Source organism: Mustela nigripes, chromosome 15 (genome assembly GCF_022355385.1).
Source record: "Mustela nigripes isolate SB6536 chromosome 15, MUSNIG.SB6536, whole genome shotgun sequence".
In the NCBI taxonomy this organism is placed as follows: domain Eukaryota; kingdom Metazoa; phylum Chordata; class Mammalia; order Carnivora; family Mustelidae; genus Mustela; species Mustela nigripes.
Genome location: NC_081571.1, coordinates 31,050,332 through 31,068,155, shown reverse-complemented (window position 1 = coordinate 31,068,155; position 17,824 = coordinate 31,050,332). Strand labels below are relative to the sequence as shown.

General features: G+C 41.2%; 1 protein-coding gene across 1 annotated transcript in view; it reads left to right on the top strand.

Moving 5' to 3' along the window:
- Positions 1–8,326: 8,326 nt before the first annotated feature.
- TNFSF11 (TNF superfamily member 11) overlaps positions 8,327–17,824 on the top strand; it is a 31,926-nt gene continuing 22,428 nt past the window's right edge. Inside the window, exons 1-2 of the mRNA XM_059377463.1 lie at positions 8,327–8,868; positions 15,732–15,899. Coding sequence (XP_059233446.1) covers positions 8,635–8,868; positions 15,732–15,899 — 402 coding nt within the window. The 5' untranslated portion in view covers positions 8,327–8,634. The remainder of the gene's footprint in view (positions 8,869–15,731; positions 15,900–17,824) is intronic.

The following is a 17,824-nucleotide window of genomic DNA, read 5'->3' as shown; positions in this document are numbered from 1 at the left end:
GGGAGAGGGAACTTAGGTTAGATGATTTTGGTCGGAATTTTTTCAAGAAAGCATCAGAGTGCGCCATGAAATAATTAGCTCTGAATATTCATTCACCATGCCCAAAGAGCACCAGCCTAGGTTATAACTGTACTAAATAAGACCTTTCCTGTCCTTTGCCACTCCCCACTCCACACCACCCACACAACAGCTCCTTTAGCCCATGGACATTTTTCCACACTGGTAGTTCTAAGCAGAGAGAGGGAAGAAGATTCAACTTCAAATGGCATCAAAAATTTTATTAGTAGACCAATTCTTTCATCTAATTAGCAAACAGTGTGTTTTGAAGACCTGTAACCAGAGAACTTTTTTATTACATAAATGTTAACAAGGAAATTATGAGACTCACATGAGACTTCCAGGAAAAAGGAGAAGAAAAATACAGATTACTGGCTGGCTTTATATTTTGGTTTTAGCAGTTTGAATGTTGTGTGCCTAAATGTGGATTTCTTTGTGTATATCCTGTTTGGGATTTTCTGACTTTTTCAATCCACGAGTTGCTGTCTTTATTCAGTTTGGAAATTTCTCTACATAATCTCCTCGTAAGATGCTTCTTCCCTCTTCTTTCCTTTTCTTTCTGAACTCCAATTACACATATGTTAGACCATTTGATGAAGTTCCACATATTTCTAATGATATATTGTCTTATTTTCTAATTATTGTTCCTTTTTGTGCCTCATTTTGGCAATCTTCTGTTGAACAGCCTTTGAATTCATGAACCCTTTTTTCCTTTTTTGTATCTAGTGTGCTATTAAGCTCACCCAACAAATTCTTAATTTCAGATGTCTTATTTTTATTTTATAGAAATTCACTTGATTATTTTTAAACCATCCCATTTCTCTGCTGAAATTTTATATCTTTTTATGTATTTTCTTTACCCTTTCCCTCTTTTTCTTTACCATAATTATTATAGTTACTTGAAAATCCTTGCCTACTATTTCCAATACTTGGGTCATCTCTTGGTCCACTTCTATTGGATGCTTTCCATCCTTCTTGATTATGAACCCACAGTCCAGCTTTCTATCATGTCATGTAATTTTAAAAATTGCATAATAGGCATTACGTATAAAAGAACGAATGTAGATATTAACAGGCAGCTAAGGTGAAAAGGATTTCCATCCAATCAAAAGTCAAACTGGGTTGTAGCTTTAGTTTCAGTGCAGCTTTTGCTTCAAATATCTTGAAGGCTATATTTGCTTTGTGCTTATTCTAAATCTCTCTCTCCAGCAATATTTTGAAAAAGTCCTAATGGCCACTGTGAACTTAATGGCTTCCCAATAATAAAAAATGTTCTGATGACATCAGTGGTGATATTAGTTGAATGTGAGTTTGGGGTATTATATAATGAAATATGTAAACATTGGGAAGATCTGTGGAATTCAGTGAATGAATGTTTTTCAAATGGCCATGCCTGATATTACAAAGTCATTCCTGGGGAAGAGATGCATTCAAAGAAAAAAATAGACCAATGGATATTATTGTAATGGAGGAAGAAAACTTCACTGAAGATTTTAGATGCCACAGTGCAAATATTGGCTAAAAAATGACCACTTGTTGAATTTTAGTATAGTAGAAAAGGAGAACTCTGCAATTATCAGGAAAGGCAATGAAAATATTCCTCCCTTTTCTAATTATATGTTTGTGTGAAACTATATTTTTCATTCATTTCAAGAAAAACAATGTATCACATCAGAATGAATGCAGGAGTGTACAGAATAAGGTTGTCTTCCATTAAAGAAATTTGTAGGGTGCCTGGGTGGCTCAGTGGGTTAAGCCTCTGCCTTTGGCTTAGGTCATGATCTCAGGGTCCTGGGATAGAGTCCCACACTGGGGCTCTATGCTCAGCAGGGAGCCTGCTTCTCCCCCCTCTCTCTGCCTGCCTCTCTGCCTACTTGTGATCTCTTTCTCTGTTAAATAAATAAAATCTTTTAAAAAAAATTGTAAACATAAACAATGCAACTCTATTTGCCAATACTTTTATTCTTAAAATGATAGTCATTTTTCATAAAATATGTTACATGTTGTTACCACAAAGAGTAAAAAAAAGTCTCTGTTTAAATATCTAACATTGTAAATACTAATAACTATAACCTACATTAAAATATTCAGTTCTTTGGGACACCTGGGTGGCTTATTTGGTTAAGTGTCTGACTCTTGATTTCAGCTCAGGTCATTATCTCAGAGTTGGGAGACTGAGCCCCGTGTGGGGCTCAACGTTGAACACTGAGTTTAGAGCCTGCTTAAGATGCTCTCTCTCCCCTTCCCTCTGACTCCTTCCCATCAAGCATGCATTCTCTCTCTTAAAAAAAATAAATAAATTTAGCTTTGGGGGATGGTCTCTGGTTTTTAAGAGTAAAATTTTCTGACACTAAAATGTTTGAGAACTGCTGCTATATAATTACATAAAATCTGAAAGTCACTCAAATTCAAGTTTCATTATGTCCTATAAGCTTGATATAAAGATTTTACAAAATTAGCAGTAAAAAATGCATTCTTCATTATTGTGCTGGCATGTTATACCTGTAAGTTGGCTGTGTACATTTTCCTAATCTGATTAGGTCATCAAAATATTTACAGAGATTGAGAGAGTGGCATTATTTGGGGACTTTCCTCTTTAACACTCAGTCTTCTCCCCAGTGCAGCCCTCTGTTATTAGAATGCCCGAATCATTTGCATATTCTTTTCCTCTTTTTAAATTTATTTTATTTTTTTAATTATGATTTTAAAATTTCAGTATAATTAACATAAAGAGTTGTATTAGTTCCGGGTGTACAACATCGTGATTCAACAATTCTACACATTACTCAGGGCCTATCATCCCTTTTACCTATTTCCCCCATGCTCCCCCCCACCTCTCGGGCAACCACCTGTTTGTTCTCTATAGTTAAGAGTCTGGTTTTTTGTTTGTTTGTCTCTTTTTCATTTTATTCACTTGTTTTGTTTCTTAAATTCCACATATGAGTGAAATCATATGGTATTTGTCCTGCATATTCTTTTCTTTATCTCTTCATTCATTCTACAAACATTCTTGAGGCAGCGTGTTAAGACCGTAGGAAAACAAAGATAACTTCCCTCAGGAGCTAACGGCCTAGTAGGTTAGACAGAGAAGTAAATCAAGGATTATAAAAAAGTTTCAGAGCTATGACGACCTATACACATAGTGTAACAAAGAATCATAGAGAAGTGATGCCCGGCCTCTGGAAAAGTAGTAAGAAAAGCTTCATAAAGACAAAGGGGTTTGGCTGTGTGTTTGAAGATAAGCCTGTAATCAGATGAAAAATTCAGGGAAGGTCAATCCTGATAGAAGAGACTGAATGACCCGAGGTAGAGAATTAAGAAAGGGGAGGGTGCAAGCAATTCTGTGTTGCTGAGGCATAAGGGTGAGAGGCTGGAGGGTGGAAAGAAGCAGTGAGGGAAGGAGGAACAGAAATTGCTAGGTACACGGGAAGGAGCTTGAGCGCCATCTGATCAGCCAGTGGACTTGAAGGGGACTCCACAAAACCCTAGCAAGGACTGAAAGCTTCAGGTCTGTGGGAATGCTTTGTGTGGGCAGATGCAGCCTTAAAATGGATAGGAATGCTCTTCTCCAAATTGCCAGTCTTCTGCGTCCTCTATGGTCTTGTGTCTTCTCTCTCCTTATCCTGTTCCATAAGTCTCTGGATGTCCCCCTGCCTGCTGGCCATTGTACTGGCACTTGGGCCATTTGTATTGTACTGACCACTTGGGGCCCACAGATGCCTCTCATCAAGTTTTTACCACATCTTGTTCATTAAACCCTTGATATATGAAGTGCTCCACCCCGTCCCATCCTCCTCCCCGGCAAAACTAGAAAATTAGAAAATCAGTGTCAAATCCCTTTTCTGGAGATTTGCAAGATGCTTTTGTACATTATTGCCACTGATAAGATCTGCATTAAACAAAAGCCAACCGATTTTATTTCCAAGCTAATCTGACCACGGGACCATCTCCTTCATTTAAGGGAATGTCAATAACATCTAGAGCAGTCATTTTCAGAGTGTTGTTAGGGAATGCCTAAGAGTCTCTGAGATTCTCTTAGGGGTTCTGTGAAGTCAGAAGTATTTCCTAGTGGGCTGTCTGGGTGGCTCCATTGGTTAAGTGTCTGCCTTTGGCTCAGGTCATGATCCCAGGGTCCAGGATGGAGCCCCATGTTGGGCTCCCTCTCAGCGGGGAGTCTGCTTCTCCCTCTCCCCCCTTGCTCATACTCTCTCTCTCTCTCGCAAATAAATAAATAAAATCTTTTTTAAAAGACAAGTATTTCCTAATAATACTACAGCATTATGGTCCTTTTTCCTCTTCATTCTCCCAAGAAGGTACAGTGGCATTTTCTAGAGGCTCTATGATGTTCAGTATTTTTTTTTAATGTTATGTCCGTCACCATACAGTACATCATTAGCTTTTGATGTAGTGTTCCATGATTCATTGGATGTCCAGTATTAAAACAGATTAAATACAGAAATGGATAAGCCAGATAGTAATGGGATTTTAAAAAATGTAAAACAGTGCCACTTTTCTCCCTAATTAAAAAAATATAAATGACTTTTTTAAAAGGTTATTATTTATTTATTTAACAGAGAGAGAAATCACAAGTAGTCAGAGAGGCAGGCGGGGGGCCGTCGGGGTGGGGGGGGAAGCAGACTCCCTGTTGAGCAGAGAGCCTAATGCGGGGCTCGATCCCAGGACCCATGATATCATGACCTGAGTGAAGGCACCACCGCCAACCCAGGTGCCCTATAAATGACTTTTTAAAATAAAACCCTACTGTGTTAACAAGTTAATAGATTTTTAAAAAACCATTCAGTTTGGATTTCTACTATGCCAAATATTCACAGATGCAACTCACATGAACAAATGTCCTTTGCGGTCCTCATTAACTTTTAAGAATAGAAAGCAGTCCTGAAACCAAAGGACGTGAACACCACTGACCTGGCAGAGTCACTGGTCATGAGTAACTGGTATTTTTGCTTGCCCAGTAACACAGCATCAATTCTTTGTATTTGATCTCTGCAATTTAATTTTCCTCTGGGAGTTGCCTCTCCTCTCCTCTCAGCCCATAGGTTCCAATTGGGTTAACTCAATCCCTTGGCTCAAGGGAAAGGCATCTGATGAAGACCTGTGTCCAACCATGCCTGAATCTAGACCTAATGCTACATTTTTCAACTACATGCACCAATAAATCATCCCTTGACTCCAAAGGATTTTCGTCTTAATACACCAGGGTACCAGGAAATGCAGCAAGAAAAATGTTGATGTAGTCGTGTTGAATGTAGCTGAGTATTGTCATAAACTTGAATCTTCACTAGTGTTTTTGGTTTTGACATCTCTTAATACCTTAGTTCACTAGGGCTCTGACTTAATTATTACTTAATTATCAATTAAGTAACTACTTAATTGATGTATTAAGGTAATAATAAATCTATATATGAATTCACAGTAAGACAGACATGTTCAATTAGGAAGATGTATTAAACGAAGAATTATAATAACATAACGATTCTCTGCCTAAGATAGATCCCTGGTCACTCTCTCCCTCAATAGCTATTATTCAGAGATTAGTTTTAATCATTATCTTTGCCTGGGAAGTCTGTTCTGACTCTTGATAATTGGTTGGCACCCCCCGCCACCACCATTACTAAAATGTTTTCATCATTCTTGCACTTTGGTTTTGGAACCCTCATCATAGTTTTAGTTAATTATTTGATGATTTGTTTGATATGTTTCCTTCCCTCCAGACTGTAAGCTGCCTGCTTATCTTGATCACTGCGTCATTAGGTGTATCGTGGGTTTCCAGGAATGTATCTTTGAGTGAGTGTATGGGTGTCATAACAGGAGGAGTTAAGGGTGCTGTGGGGGCATAAAACAGAAGGAGCCCACCCAGGTCAGGGGCATGGAGAGGACTCCTGGAGCAATGATACTGGAGCAGAAAGAGGGAGGATGAGTAGGAGAATCACCCAGTCGTGGAGAGAAGGGAGACACACCACAGTGAAGGGTAATTTTCGAAGCTGATATAGAACAGGAGTCTTGGGCCAGATTGTGAAGGACCATTGGAGGTGTCTATCTCAAGAGTTTAGGCTTTATACCAAAGACACTTGGAAGCCACTAGAGGGTTGGAAATAGGGAAATTATATTTATTTTTGCTTTAAAAGGGAATCCCATTCAGTGTGCGCAGATATGCTGAGAGGCAAGCAAGTCTGGAGGAAGTGGGACCAGTTAGGTAACATGATTAATTAGGAAAACAAACAAAACAGAGCAATGTGGCTTAGACTGGGGTGGTGGCAGAGTCTCCATCAATCATATTTTTACTTGACACATATTTACTGTGCACCTACTATATACGAGGCAACATTCTAGGACATGGGGATATACAGATGAATAGTACAGATAAAGTTCTTGAGCATGTGGGGTTTATGTATTGATTAAGATGTGGAATGCTGACGAATGAACAAGCAAATAAAGAAAGGTCCATTACCTTCAAAGAAGCAACAAGGGGAATGTCATTAATTTCCACTCCAGCCTATGCATTTGCCAGAATACAGTGAGATGGAATCTTTTAGGTACTAAAGGAACGTAAGTCCCAAGCAGTAGGAATATCACATGAAGAATTCTGTACAAATATAACATGGGTCTAATATATGAAGCTACTGCATCAAACATATCCGAACATGAGATTGAGGGTCCCTCTTGTAATCTGAGGATCATGATGGCAAGGAATAAAAATGTGTAAAACACTGGAAAAAATCGAAGGGATTACAGAGAAGTCATGTGGGCTTAGTAGTTGTTGTTGTTATTATTACTATTACTATTATTTGAGAGAGAGCGTGTGCGCATGCACTTGCCCGAGGAAGGAGGAGGAGAAGAGAGAGAGGGAGGGGGAGAGAATCCCAAGCAGGCTCCACTCTGATTGCAAAGCCTGACACAAGGCTCAGTCTCAGGGCCCTGAGATCATGACCTGAGCTGAAATTAAGGAGCCACCCATAAGCCCCGGGGTTTAGTTGTTATAATGCACTTTAAATTTCACTGATCCTAATAAAGATTTACCAAAAAGTTGAAATACAGAATTGTTTTCCAAAAGAAGAATAAAAAGGAAAAAGAGGAGGAAAAGTAACATCTTATCCTCAAAGTTAACAAACAAAAAGCAGCGAAGAGGCCCAGGTCTGCATGGAGTAGAAGAATCATGTTAATTATTCTACACTGGAGTATGAAAAATTTTTTCCCCTTCTTTTCCTACCAAACTTGTTATACATACACCTATAAATGCTAAAAGCATTTTCTAAAAAATTTGAACAAACCATTTCATTTGTACAGATGCTTTTTAAATTCCAACCCAGTTTCTCTTCTTCAACATGTGCTGTGTTATAAGTGTTCACCTGAGCACACGAGCTTTACTAACCCAGGGTTGTGTCACTTGTGAGAAATCTTGCCTGGAGAATGGCCCACTAGAGAAGGATGCAGAAAGAGAAAAGAGGGTTTCTAAAAACCTGTGAAAGTTTTCTTTAGGGATGAACTAACATGTCACTTACACTTTCAAACCTGTGGAACATTCCTCTTTCTCCATTCACAGTTATGAGCTCTCCTGGGGCTCCCTACATCTTGGTGTACACCCCTCTTATCTTTAGGACACTGAAGGAAAACAACCGTCAAGCAATAGGAATGGCATGTGACAAACCCTGTCGGAATGTAATAGACGGTCCTATATAGGAAGCTACTGGAGCCTACCCTGCTCTCTGTACTGCTTCCATTTCCTAGCTCAGAGTTGGCGCCTACAGGTTCTCTGCTCCCACATTCAAAACTGCCCTACTCAAAGCCTCTACGAGGGTGCAGAAAAGGGATTTGGTGCAGGAGTTCTGGTTTTCTAAGGTTGCCAAGATAATTTGGAACCTATATTTAGAGTCATGATAGAGGCTGCACTCTCAGGATCCCCAAGGATATTCCTGGCTGAATTTCTTTCGGGGTGATGGAAAGTAGGAAGAGATCCCTCAAGAGATCACCAAGTCCAGCTTTCTTAATTCTATAGGAGAAACTGAAGCTTTGGGAGGCTGACTGCCTGGCACAATGCCTGTATCCTAATCCTTAGGATAAGGATAAGGATAAGGATAAGGATAACCTTTATCCTTATACCGAGGCCCCTCTGCATCTCCCCCCCCCACCACCACCCCCGGCCCATCTCTTGGCAGCTCAGGATGAGCTAGCTAGTGGCGTCTGGCTCCGCGAGAACAACCCACAGCCCTCTCCCCTTGAGAGCGCTGATGAGGAGGAGGCCATTCAGTGAGAGTAAGAACGCGAGGGAGGAGAAAGGAAGGAAGGGGAGCCAGAGGTGGGAGTGGAAGAGGCAGCCTCGCCCGGGGCTGATTGGCTCCCGAGGCCAGCCCTCGCCAGCGGTTTATAAGAGTTGGGGTAGCCGGGCGGCCTGCCCGCTCGCCCGCGCGCCCCCCGAGCTGCGCCCGGCTCCGAGCGCCCCACGTCGAGGCCCGTCTGGCCCCGCGCCGGCTCCGCGCCGTCTTTGGAGTTGGTGGCGGGCAGAGGCAAGGGAGGGCGCCAGCCAGGGAGGCGAGCGCCGCAGCCAGCCGGCCGAGCGCCATGCGCCGCGCCAGCCGAGACTACACCAAGTACCTGCGCGGCTCGGAGGAGATGGGCAGCGGCGGCTCGGGCGCCCCGCACGAGGGCCCCCTGCACGCGCCCCCGCCGCCCGCGCCGCCCGCGCCGCACCAGCCCGCCGCCGCCGCCTCCCGCTCCATGTTCGTGGCCTTCCTGGGACTGGGGCTGGGCCAGGTGGTCTGCAGCGTCGCCCTGTTCCTCTACTTCAGAGCTCAGGTGAGTGCCGGCCTCCCCGGAGGCCCGCCCACCTCATCCCTCCCGCGCCTGTGGGAAACTGAGTCTGGACGCCGGCTCGGCTCCCCCAATCTTGCATATGCCGGAGGGGAAAGTGACTCCAAAGAGGGTGCGTCCGACTCGGGGACAGCCCCGCGCGGGGCCCGGCGCGCTCGCCTCCACTGTCCGCTCCCGCCCTTGCCCCGCAGCGGGCGGAGGCTGGGCTCCTGCTACGTTTGAATTTTCCCCGCGATGCAGCATTGGCCGCTCACCTCTAATGGATGATTGCACGCTCCCCCTACAGACCCTTCCATTAATTTGGAGCTAAGAATGAACTGAACATCCACTTGGGGAAAAAATCGAGAGCTTAGGCGGCGACCCTTTCCCTTCCCGCCCACCACCTGGAGAGGGTTTCGTCCTGGGGCTGGCTGCTTTGCAGGGGTGTGTGTGGTGGTGGTGGCGGTGGCGGGGGACTCCGGGCAGCGGCGCTGGAGGGAAGATCGTGTGCGGTGCTTGCACTGCAGGCAGCCCCTGAAGCAACCGGTGGTGATGCCCAGGGCGCCAGATGGGCCGAGGGACACAGCGCGGCCAGAGCAGCCTGGTAGTGGGTCAGGGGTAAAAGAAGAGGGAAGGACCCTGTGCCGTCCCACTGAGGTGGGCGGAAGAAGGAAGCAAGGTGTGTGTGTGATGGTGGTGAAGTTTTCACCCCTGACACAGCCTCGCTGCCCTCTAGCAAGTAAGTAAACTGCTAAGAGATGAGAAAGAGGGCTGGGAAACTGCAGGGAAAGATAGTAGAAAGGAAGGGGTAAATCTGTAATATTATGCTTTCTGGTGGTTTATGCTCTTGTGTTTTCTTGGAAATTGCAGTGCAGTTGGTTGGATTCATTCAAATGTTCTTGTCTGGTGCTGTGAACTCTTTCTCAGAGGAAGTGGAGGGCTGACTGTGCAAAAAAAAAAAAAATTTTTTTTTTTTTTATGGGAAAAGAGAGTTGGGTTTGGACTCCATTGGTTTTCAGATTCAAAGGTGATTACTAAACCAAATTGGATGCATCAAAATATGGCATTGCTTGGATTGTATGGGTTTTTGACATAGTCCAGAGTCTTGAACTCCATTACTTGTAATCATAGGCTTTTTGTTAAATATTTATTATCCACTGTTTTGTGTTTTACAGAGCAAATCTGATTACCTACATCTTAAAAAGGTAGAAATACTATGAGCAATACTTTAGGACACTTGTATTTGCATCTTAATTAAAATAATCTCTATTTATGGAGATTTTTTTCTTAAAAAAAAAAAAAACTTTTGTAACAAAGACTACACACTTCTATATGAAAGTGATGAAATGTTTTTCTTTCATCAGAGGTTGCTTCCGTCAGGAATGAGTGGTTCACCCATGTTCCCACCCAGTTTTCTCCTCCCATGTACAATCTGTATATACTGAGGGTCTACACTGCAGATGAGACTATTAAGTGCTATGGGATGTGAGTTAAGGATCATGAACTCAACATACAATGTCCACCTACTATGTGCATCGCACAGTGGTAGGTAATGGAGGGACCTATAACAAAAGACGTAAAATTCTTAGTCAAACAGGAGAGCAGCATTCAAAAAAAGGACAGAAGATGTAAGTGTTCTCTACTCCTTTTTTCTTTTCTAACACCTTAGGGATATGACATTTCGTAGCAGTGATGGTAAAGTAAGTGTTCGGCAGCGAAAGAGCAGTGGGGAAATGAATGAGCTCTAGGGAAGATAAACAGCTTAGATTGGTGGGAACCATGGAAACGGGTGTGGCCATGTAGAAAAAGAGTGGTGTGCTGGACACTTAGGACAGACGTTCTGCTTCTCCAGGGCATTATTCATGGTCTGGTAGACTCGAGGGGGCTGTCTGATAATCACTTGCCATAATTTAGCCATCTTGACGTTATATGAGTAGTAATGAAGTGCTCAACAGTTCTTTCCAAACTAAATGGGCCAATTAGTAAGCCTACCTGGAAAATTCTCATTTACAGGTTTTTTAAAAATTTATTTATTTATTTATTTATTTGACAGAGATCACAAGTAGGCAGAGAGGCAGGCAGAGAGAGAGGAAGGGAAGCAGGATCCCTGCTGAGCAGAGAGCCCACTGCGGGGCTCCATCCCAGGACTCTGGGATCATGACCTGAGTGAAGGCAGAGGCTTTAACCCACTGAGCCACCCAGGCACCCTCATTTACAGATTTAATGTCATCAGATTTTACAGATACAGTCATGGGTTTCTCTAAGGCTTGTGCCAAATATGTTAGCCATGACTCCTAAAACCCGTTTTTGTACTGCATTTTAAAAGGGGTGTCTTCTTTAGGGAAGAAGTAATATCAGGAGCAGTGTGTTCATTGGAAGACACATAATGAGGCTGCGTTTTACTGAGTATATAGTATCTACCTTTGATACTTAAAGGAGTCCTAATCATTTACAGATACCTTCCGAAGTAGGTACAAGTGAAATGCTATGATGTCTGGAATTTGTTTCAAAATAATAGGTGGGGAGGGTTCGGGGTAGGGAAGTTCTTGCTTATAGATGAAATAGGATTGGCCATGGGTTGATAATTGTTGAAGCTTGGTGATAGGTTTGTGGGATTTCATTCTACAGTTCTTTCTAGTTTTATGTATGCCTTTCAAAGTTCTTCTACCTAAGAGAATACACTCATTTTGAGCCATCACTAATGTAACATTTTTCATTTTTACTCATATCAACTCCTTTAGATTAGAACTTGGTACCAAATAAGAGATTTTTTTTTTTTTTAAGTTCCACTGAAGTTATATCAACTACTTGGGGTTTCTAAATGCATCTAGATTAGAGTAAAATCATTTAAGATCTAGTAATATGTTTGCAGTTTATAGTAAACAAATGAGAAAAAGGAGCCTGTTTTATTGTTTTTTTTTGGGGGGGGTGCTATATAATTTTTCAAGAAAAAAAAATGGTTTATTTAGTTTTATATGCATTTAGAAGAATGTCCAGGATAGTGTAAAAATTGCAGTGACTTCAAAAAATGTTTCCCCTTCTCAACTCCTGTTTGAGTAGTTAAAAATGAATCAGCCTCCTGAATGTTTGCAGATCGCCTGTGCCCAGATTGAAAAGAAAAAAAAAGTACTAGATCTAAAGTAGATTGGCTTTTCCTCCACCAACCTTGCCAAAGAAAAAAATAGCATGCGGTTTGTGCTATATATTTACCACATAGTATTCATACTTTGGTTTGCAAAGAAGAAGAAGGAAAAAAAACCTTCCAAAAAGTTGTTTGTAAAATGTATGCGTGTAGTATTCTCTCTTTCTTTTCTTTTTAACATCCAAATAACCATATTCAAAGTTTGGAGTTTAGCTACATGATAAGGTTTTCAGAAAACTCAATCTCTGTGGCCCCTTTGAACTCCTTCCCCTAAACCCCGAGTATGCACACCAACCTCCCTGGCTGTTTGTTCCCCCAACCAGAGAGCAGTCACTACTTCGACTCTGATGTGCAGGCTGCCTGTTTGAGAATACAGATAACCAAGTAGCACAAATGTCAAGCATCCTGCCTCATTTAACCCTACACATGATTACATTTCAAGGAAGTTTTTTTGTTTTAAAGACTTTAGTTTCGTATGAACTGCATCATCTGATAAATGCATTTTTAAAGTCTTTTAAATCAGATATTCAAGGTTTATAGATGTTCAGAAATTTCTAGGTAAAATGAACTCATTTGTAACTAAGTTTACAGTGAATTTTTTTTTTTTATGAGCTTCTTCGTTTTTCTGTTGAGTACAGTAAGTTCAAGGATGGAAGAATTGCCTGTTTTGCTCACTATATCATTGGCAGCATCAAGCCCAGGGCCTGGCATGTTCAATTTACTGAAGAAACTTTTCAAATGATTTACAACACTAGAAATTTGCAATGTGGAAGTTATCTAATGAGTAACTAAACTAGACTAAAAAGTAGCATATTTTTCAGTCATGCAAATTCCCTTTCTGGGGAGAGGGTGTGGGGCAGGAGAGTCCTTGGTTCAGCTACTGGACCAGCACTATGGAATGCCCCACACCTTGCCCTGGGGTCTTCCCAGCATGGAGACAAGAGCAGAGCAGAGTCCCCTCACCCACCCCACTCCCACTGCTGTGTGTGGTCTGCTGGTTTCCACTCAACTCCTCTCTTTTCTCCTGGTCTCCATTTTTGGGAAGGGGGAGCTACAAACACTGGAGCAAGAAAGATGTTTGGTTGCAGGTTAACAAGACATTTCTAACAAATGGCTTTTAAGTAGACAAAATAAATTATTGAAATTAATGATGCCATGCTTTCATGATTCCTTTTGGGAAAACAATTGATGATTTTTATATATGTTTTAGTTCTCATGTTACCTTCCTAAACAATGGTTCTCCAGCGCACATTTGAAGCCCTTGGCTAGAGAGATTTAGTTGGCGCCTGCCCTCAGGGATGTGGGTTCTGTTGGCCGGAGGTGGCCTCTGGGTATGGAGACTTTTTAAGAGAGAGGGGACAAAATCTTTGTGTTACATTTCTTTGGATCCGATCATTAGTCATCATGATTGTCACAAGATTTTTGTACTAACTACTATTGCTTATGAAAAAAAAAATTAAAATTGTTTTCCAAAGAAATTTCGAGACATTTTACGAGCAGAAAATCTCTATTTGTACCTTTGATATTTGAAAGCATTTCTTCTCAAACTTTCATGTACATAGAGAGGACTAGGGATGTAGTTAGAATGCAGATTCCCAAGCAGCATGCCAGGGACCTGCCTTTCCAAGACTCTGGTGCAGAGTCTGCATTTCCAAGGAGCTCCAGGTGAGCCTGTGAAGCTACAAGTACTCAGACTGTACTTTGAGTAGCGACAACATGGTAGACAACACTGCTTCTGGTTAATGGCCCTTAGTCTGTCAGCAGGCCTGGAGTTCAACCAATTTCAGGGTCCCCAGGCATTTCCCTCCAATCTCCGCATTGTTCCTGTAGCTCAGAAATTTCTGGTGGTGAGCCAACTGAGGCCTTGGCATGATTCTTCCTTCTTGAGGTCTGAACCCAGTGACCCTTCATATCAGCTGCCCAGGCTGCTCTGATTTTGTGGGAAAGTTAGTGGCTTAAGTGAGCTTAAAAAAAAAAAAAAAGTGTGATCGAAAATCTTTCCTAATATAAAAACTCTCATGTTCTGAATTATGCTGATTATTTTAAAGAAAATATGAGAAATAAATACGGATTGCAAATAGTTTTGCTTTGTGAAGGACACCTCTCCCATATGCAAGACTGAAATAAGAGAATCTGTATTAGTGGGTGCACATGTGTTGAAAGGTTATCATTCATTTCGAGAATCTCAGATATAGGTAGAGTACTTACAAGTTTATTTCTGATGGTTGGTTAATAAACCTGTGCATCTTTTTGATTACTTTCATTAAGATAAACCAGGCACTGAGAGAGCTGGTATTAATTCACTGAACTTATATTATAAACTTCTACAATTGTTCCTTTCTTCATCTGGTTTGTACCTAATAATGAGCTAACACACATGAGGTACCTTGAATTTTTGAAAGAAGATGACAATCAGTTAAACAATTATTATTAAGACAATTGATAGTTAATTATCTCTACACTTTACTTGGCAGTTAAAACTGCTACAAGGGTTTTTCAGAACCCTGGGAGGAGGGGGAAGACAATTTCAAGAGTAATACTTAAAAAGATGTGTATGTATGGGCGCCTGGGTGGCTTAGTGGGTTAATAAGCCTCTGCTTTCGGCTCAGGTCATGATCCCAGGGTCTTGGAATGGAGCCCCTCATCGGGCTCTCTGCTCAGCAGGGAGTCTGCTTCCCTTCCTCTCTCTCTGCCTCTCTGCCTACTTGTGATCTCTGTCAAATAAATAAATAAAATCTTTAAAAAAAAAAAAAAAAAGATGTGTATGCAGACAACTAGCTAACAACTCAATGGGGATATTTTGGGTGGAACAATCCCTGACATTAGAGGAATTTTCACCCCCCCCACCAGTATCTGTCCATATAGCCTGCTCACCCCATGCAGCCCGCTTCACCCCGTGTAACACTAACTATCACCTCCAATAGACGTCCCACACCAGGTTAAGAAACATGGATGAGAGTTTCAACAAAAAGGGAAATTATGCTTCTGGCTTTAGGCTTTTGGGGCTCCCTAGGAAATGGATTTCTCCCTCCCTTCTTTGGCTAATTAAAATATACATTGATTAAGAAAAAAAGGCGAGGGGCGCCTGGGTGGTTCAGAGGGTTAAGCCTCTGCCTTCAGCTCAAGTCATGGTCTCACGGTCCTGGGATTGAGCCCCACATTGGGGGGGGTTTCTGCTCAGTGGGGAGCCTGCTTCTCCTCTCTCTCTGTCTGCTTCTCTGCTTACTTGTGAACTCGCTCTCTGTCAAATAAATAAATAAAATATTTAGTTTAAAAAAAAAAAAAAGCCAGACAAACATGGTGGCTAACGATGGTGTTTATTTCACCTGTTTTTTAGGCTTCATGCTTCGAGTATCCAAGTGAGTTTCATCACCCTATCTAGCATGCTGGGTATGACTTAAAGAGAAAAAGCTTACTCTACCTGCACTGGCCCCATGTGATTATCCTCAACCCTCCCCCAATGAGAATTACACATTGGCAGACAATTTTGATCATTTCCTCACAATTCACACATATACACTTGTGTTGTGAATCATCGCTCTTCATCAAAATGAATTAGAAGTCAATGTTTCACCAACGTGAGGGTAATTGTACTCACTATTAATTGTTGAGGACATAAAGACTCTTGCAAGAAAGAATTTTTTTGTCCTTAAGTTGGTCACGCTTTATTAAAGAGCGGAATGATCAATGATAATTACTCTACGTTGTGACTTTTTTTTTTCCTCAGATGGATCCTAATAGAATATCCGAAGATGACACTCACTGCATTAATAGAATTTTCAAACTCCACGAAAACCCAGATTTGCAAGACACAACTCTGGAGAGTCAAGACACAAAATTAATACCTGATTCGTGTAAGAGCATTAAACAGGCCTTCCGAGCAGCTGTACAAAAGGTGAGTCCACATGGGAATATAAGTCAAGGGCCGCAGTGACCCTGCTAATAACGAAAATTAATACTGGCTGAGTGTTGTTGACTCTGTTCTTTTTCATTTTAATAATTTGTAAGAGAGCTGCAGAGAATTTTTGTAAGAGATTAGTAGAATTCTTTTGAAGTTGGTAATGGCTTATTATGGGGACCGGGGACTTTCATGCACATATTCTTGGCAGAAGATTTTTTTTCTTTTTCTTTTTTGTTAAGAGGAGACATTTAAATCCATACAGTGGAGGAGGACAACGATAGTTGGTGGTATTCACTGGGTCAGTTTGCTGGTGTGAATTGCCTGCCCTAGAAACCATTCCCTCAGTTTACAAGACTCATAGCTATTTCCTTGACATTTGGTTTTGTAAAGGTGGGATCTCCTATTCCACATGTGTTGGTCCAGGACCCTGTTCAGAATAATTGGAACTGGTGCATTGTTATCGCCCGTGGTGAGGATGTTAGCAAGCAGGGCAGGAAGTGATGTGGTGGGCAAGGGGAGATTCTGTGTCCGTCTTCTCGTTTTCCATGGGAGCTGAGTGAGAAGGGAGGAGGTGGGGATGAGGGACACTTGTGACTCCTCCTACACCAACAGCTCCAGGTGAGAAACACTGCAATTAATAACTGTGTTCTGCTTTTCTGAATAACATCACTTGAGCATTTGGCAGCGGTGGAATTATTTTCCTTACTGACTCCACCAAAAGCTGGGTAGAACCCAGTGACTCCAGTGCGTGTCTGCTCACACACATTGTGTGTGAATTCTTGTATCGACTCCTTTATCCCAGCCTCTAGTTTGCAACTCTCTGGGCTATCTCTGATCATCTTAGGGTAAATCCTAAAGTTGTCAAACTTGTTAAATCTAAATTACATGTTAATTCAGTTTATTTTTTAAAAATCTGCAGATAATAATAGCATTTTTTTTTTAAAAGGGTATGTGCCAGAGGTAGAGATTGGGAGATGAAGCTGTTTTGTATATGAAGTTGATATTTGCTGTATTTTGTCAAATCTAAGATACCACCAATTTTCAACTTACATTAGTATTTCATGCATCACAAAAAAGAAAGAAAAGTTGACAAAAATATTAAACACAGCAGTGCCTGGGTGACTTAGTGGGTTAAGCGACTGCCTTCGCCTCAGATCATGATCCTGGGGTCCTGGAATCAAGTCCCTCATCGAGCTCCCTGCTTAGTGGGGAGTCTGTTTCTCCCTCGCCCTCTGCCTGTCTCTCTGTCTCTAATGAATGAGTAAATAAAATCTTAAAAAATATATTAAACATGATCATCATAGATTCTGTTTGCATCTTAATTTCAGAGTTACTAAAATATAAAAAAATGCATCAGAGAATCAAGAAATATATATTGCTCTAATATCTATAAGAGCATATTGGTTATAAATATTACATTTTTGTTATAATTTAGTATATAGGTGCTTAGCTTTATGCAGCAAATACATATTTTAAACTGTGGGCTTAATTTGATCTTTTTATTTATTTAATGTATTTATTTAATATTTGAGCTATTTAAACAGCAACTCTGCTAATCTATTCATTTTTATTCTTTTATGTTTCATTTTCATTGGTCTACTTTCTTATCCCATCTCCCAAATACTGCGTTATCTATCTATAAACAATGATTTAGATATACTAGAGATAATCTAGTAGTTAAAAACTGAACCCCTAACTCAGGTAATTCTGGTTAAGTAAATGACCGTCTCCTAATATTCTGTGTCCCACATTGTACCTCCTTACAATGAAGAGATAAGTTGTTAATTTCACCGGTGTCCTCATTCTTAAAAATTATCCTCCAGGTTTTCTTCTGGATAAGCAGAATCAGCCAAAATAATTTGAAAATAAAAAAATATTAAGAAAAACAGATATCATCAACTTTTATTTAGGGGAATACA